The sequence below is a fragment of the Pleuronectes platessa genome, chromosome 21 (genome assembly GCF_947347685.1).
Source record: "Pleuronectes platessa chromosome 21, fPlePla1.1, whole genome shotgun sequence".
In the NCBI taxonomy this organism is placed as follows: Eukaryota; Metazoa; Chordata; class Actinopteri; order Pleuronectiformes; family Pleuronectidae; genus Pleuronectes; species Pleuronectes platessa.
In genome coordinates this window covers 13590301-13592351 of record NC_070646.1, presented here as the reverse complement: position 1 = coordinate 13592351, position 2051 = coordinate 13590301, and the positions used below count along the sequence as shown (strand labels likewise).

Here is a 2051-nt window from a genome sequence, read left to right as displayed (position 1 = left end):
AAAGGGGCAAATACTTTTCACAGCGTGAATTGCAGGGTAACCTTGCAATACGATATGCAAAACATGGCGATATTATCACAATACAGCTATTGTGCGATGATTGATATATTGCAAGAAAATCATTTAACGATACATCACCATATCTGTCTACCTGAAGAAGAATGCAAAATGCCCCTGAAGATGTAAAGCGCAGGATTTCTCTATCTATTCACTTCAATTTGGTGTCAGTTTCACAGACAAAAACAAAACAATGCTAAAAAAAACACACTGTAACTTGTCAATGAGCTCATCAGGGTAAGTATAAATTGGCAAAAGTCCAAACTATATATATATGAGTAAGTAAATATTAATACTTAGTGGCAGCGTATCAATAATCGTATCTTATGAGTCAGGACGATGATATGTTTCACTAACAATACTTTGTCCAACCCCCTACAGTAGTGTACTCATAATGGAATAACACTAAAGTCGAAATACCTTTTATTAATTCCACAGTTCCAACCCAATTAATCTAATTATTAGTGCAATTTAATTGTAATTATGCAATAATTCTCATGTCTGCCTGCATCTTATTTGTCTAATTGCTCAATGTGTGTAATTTCAGTTGCTAAATTTAGTCTTTGATACCTTCTTAGGAAATCATAGCATTCTGAATGACATGTATGAGCTGGATGCAGATAAAATTTCTCCCATCGGCTATGAACTTGTCTTGTGTTTGGTCTGAATTGACAACAAAGTCCAACTTCAATCTAACATGATGGTCTTTCCTTCTCTTTCCACAGGACAAGCTCAACCTGCAGCAGCAGCACCTGAGCGCCCGCGACCACCGCAGCCGAACGCGCCGAGCGTCTCCCGAGTCCTCGCCCCACGACCACCCCCAGCCCTGCCAGCGGGTCCCCCTCTTTGTTGACTTCGAGGAGATCGGCTGGTCGGGCTGGATCATCTCCCCGCGGGGTTACAACGCCTACCACTGCAAAGGCTCCTGTCCCTTCCCGCTGGGGGGCGGCCTCAAAGCGACCAACCACGCCACGGTGCGCTCCATCATGCACGCGCTCAAGCTCTCGAGCGACGAAGTGGGAGCGCCCTGCTGTGTGCCCGACAGACTCCAGTCCATCAGTTTGTTATACTTCGATGAGGAGGAGAACGTGGTTCTGAAGCAGTACGACGACATGGTGGCTTTAAGCTGCGGCTGTCACTGACCGGCTGTGAGCTTGTTGACATGAGGACAATGCTGGGACAGGGAGGACGGTTGACTTGAGTTGATTAAAACACTGTATTTTTGTGCATATGTTTAAAATATTGTATTATTTTTTAGAAATAAAATTCCCCAACTATTGAGCAGCCTTTGTTTAGTTCAGTCTATGGATTCCTAAACATTTACATTACAAAATTTACTTTAGTTGACAGGAAAGTGTTTTAATGATCCTCAGTTCGGATGGGAGGGGGAGTTCATTCAGTTTAAACCTGGGTCCCCGTGTAACCACTTCAGTGTCTGGAACTGGGTTTGAACGCCTCAGGTCTGTGACTATCAGTGGTGCTGAGCCAACCCATGATACTTTGATAAATACAAAATAACCAGCTTTTTCTATGGAATTAATTTTCTTGAACGAGCTTGGATATATTTGTATTTGATAATTATTTTTTATTTTGACAAAAGGCAGATTAGGGAAGTGTGAGTCATCAGCATTTTAATCTCACTGGACTCAAGAAGCTAATGAGGATGAAAACTAATAGGCAGTTTTAACAGAGATTAGTTATTGTGTTTAATGTTTTCAATCAGTGTAATGAACACTTATAGCAACAAGATGGAACAGCTCAACAGCCATAAGAGATGCTCCTGTGAAATGTAACATACTGTACAAGCTGAATTGACCAGCAGATGGCAGAATAAAGCTGCAGCTGAACACTACAAATAATCTATTGATAGTCTGCACAAAATAATTATACTCTCATAAATAAATACGTAATTTTCCGTTAATCAAGGAGTTAATTACCTTACAGTAGTGGATATAAGCTTTCTCTGCAGGCCCCAAGTTAATACAATTGTATCA

General features: G+C 41.1%; 1 protein-coding gene across 1 annotated transcript in view; it reads left to right on the top strand.

The window, feature by feature from the left end:
* LOC128427298 (bone morphogenetic protein 7-like) overlaps positions 1–1199 on the top strand; it is a 16066-nt gene extending 14867 nt beyond the window's left edge. The window contains exon 3 of the mRNA XM_053414385.1: positions 783–1199. Within this exon, the coding sequence (XP_053270360.1) occupies positions 783–1199 (417 nt within the window). The remainder of the gene's footprint in view (positions 1–782) is intronic.
* The last annotated feature ends 852 nt before the right edge of the window (positions 1200–2051 follow it).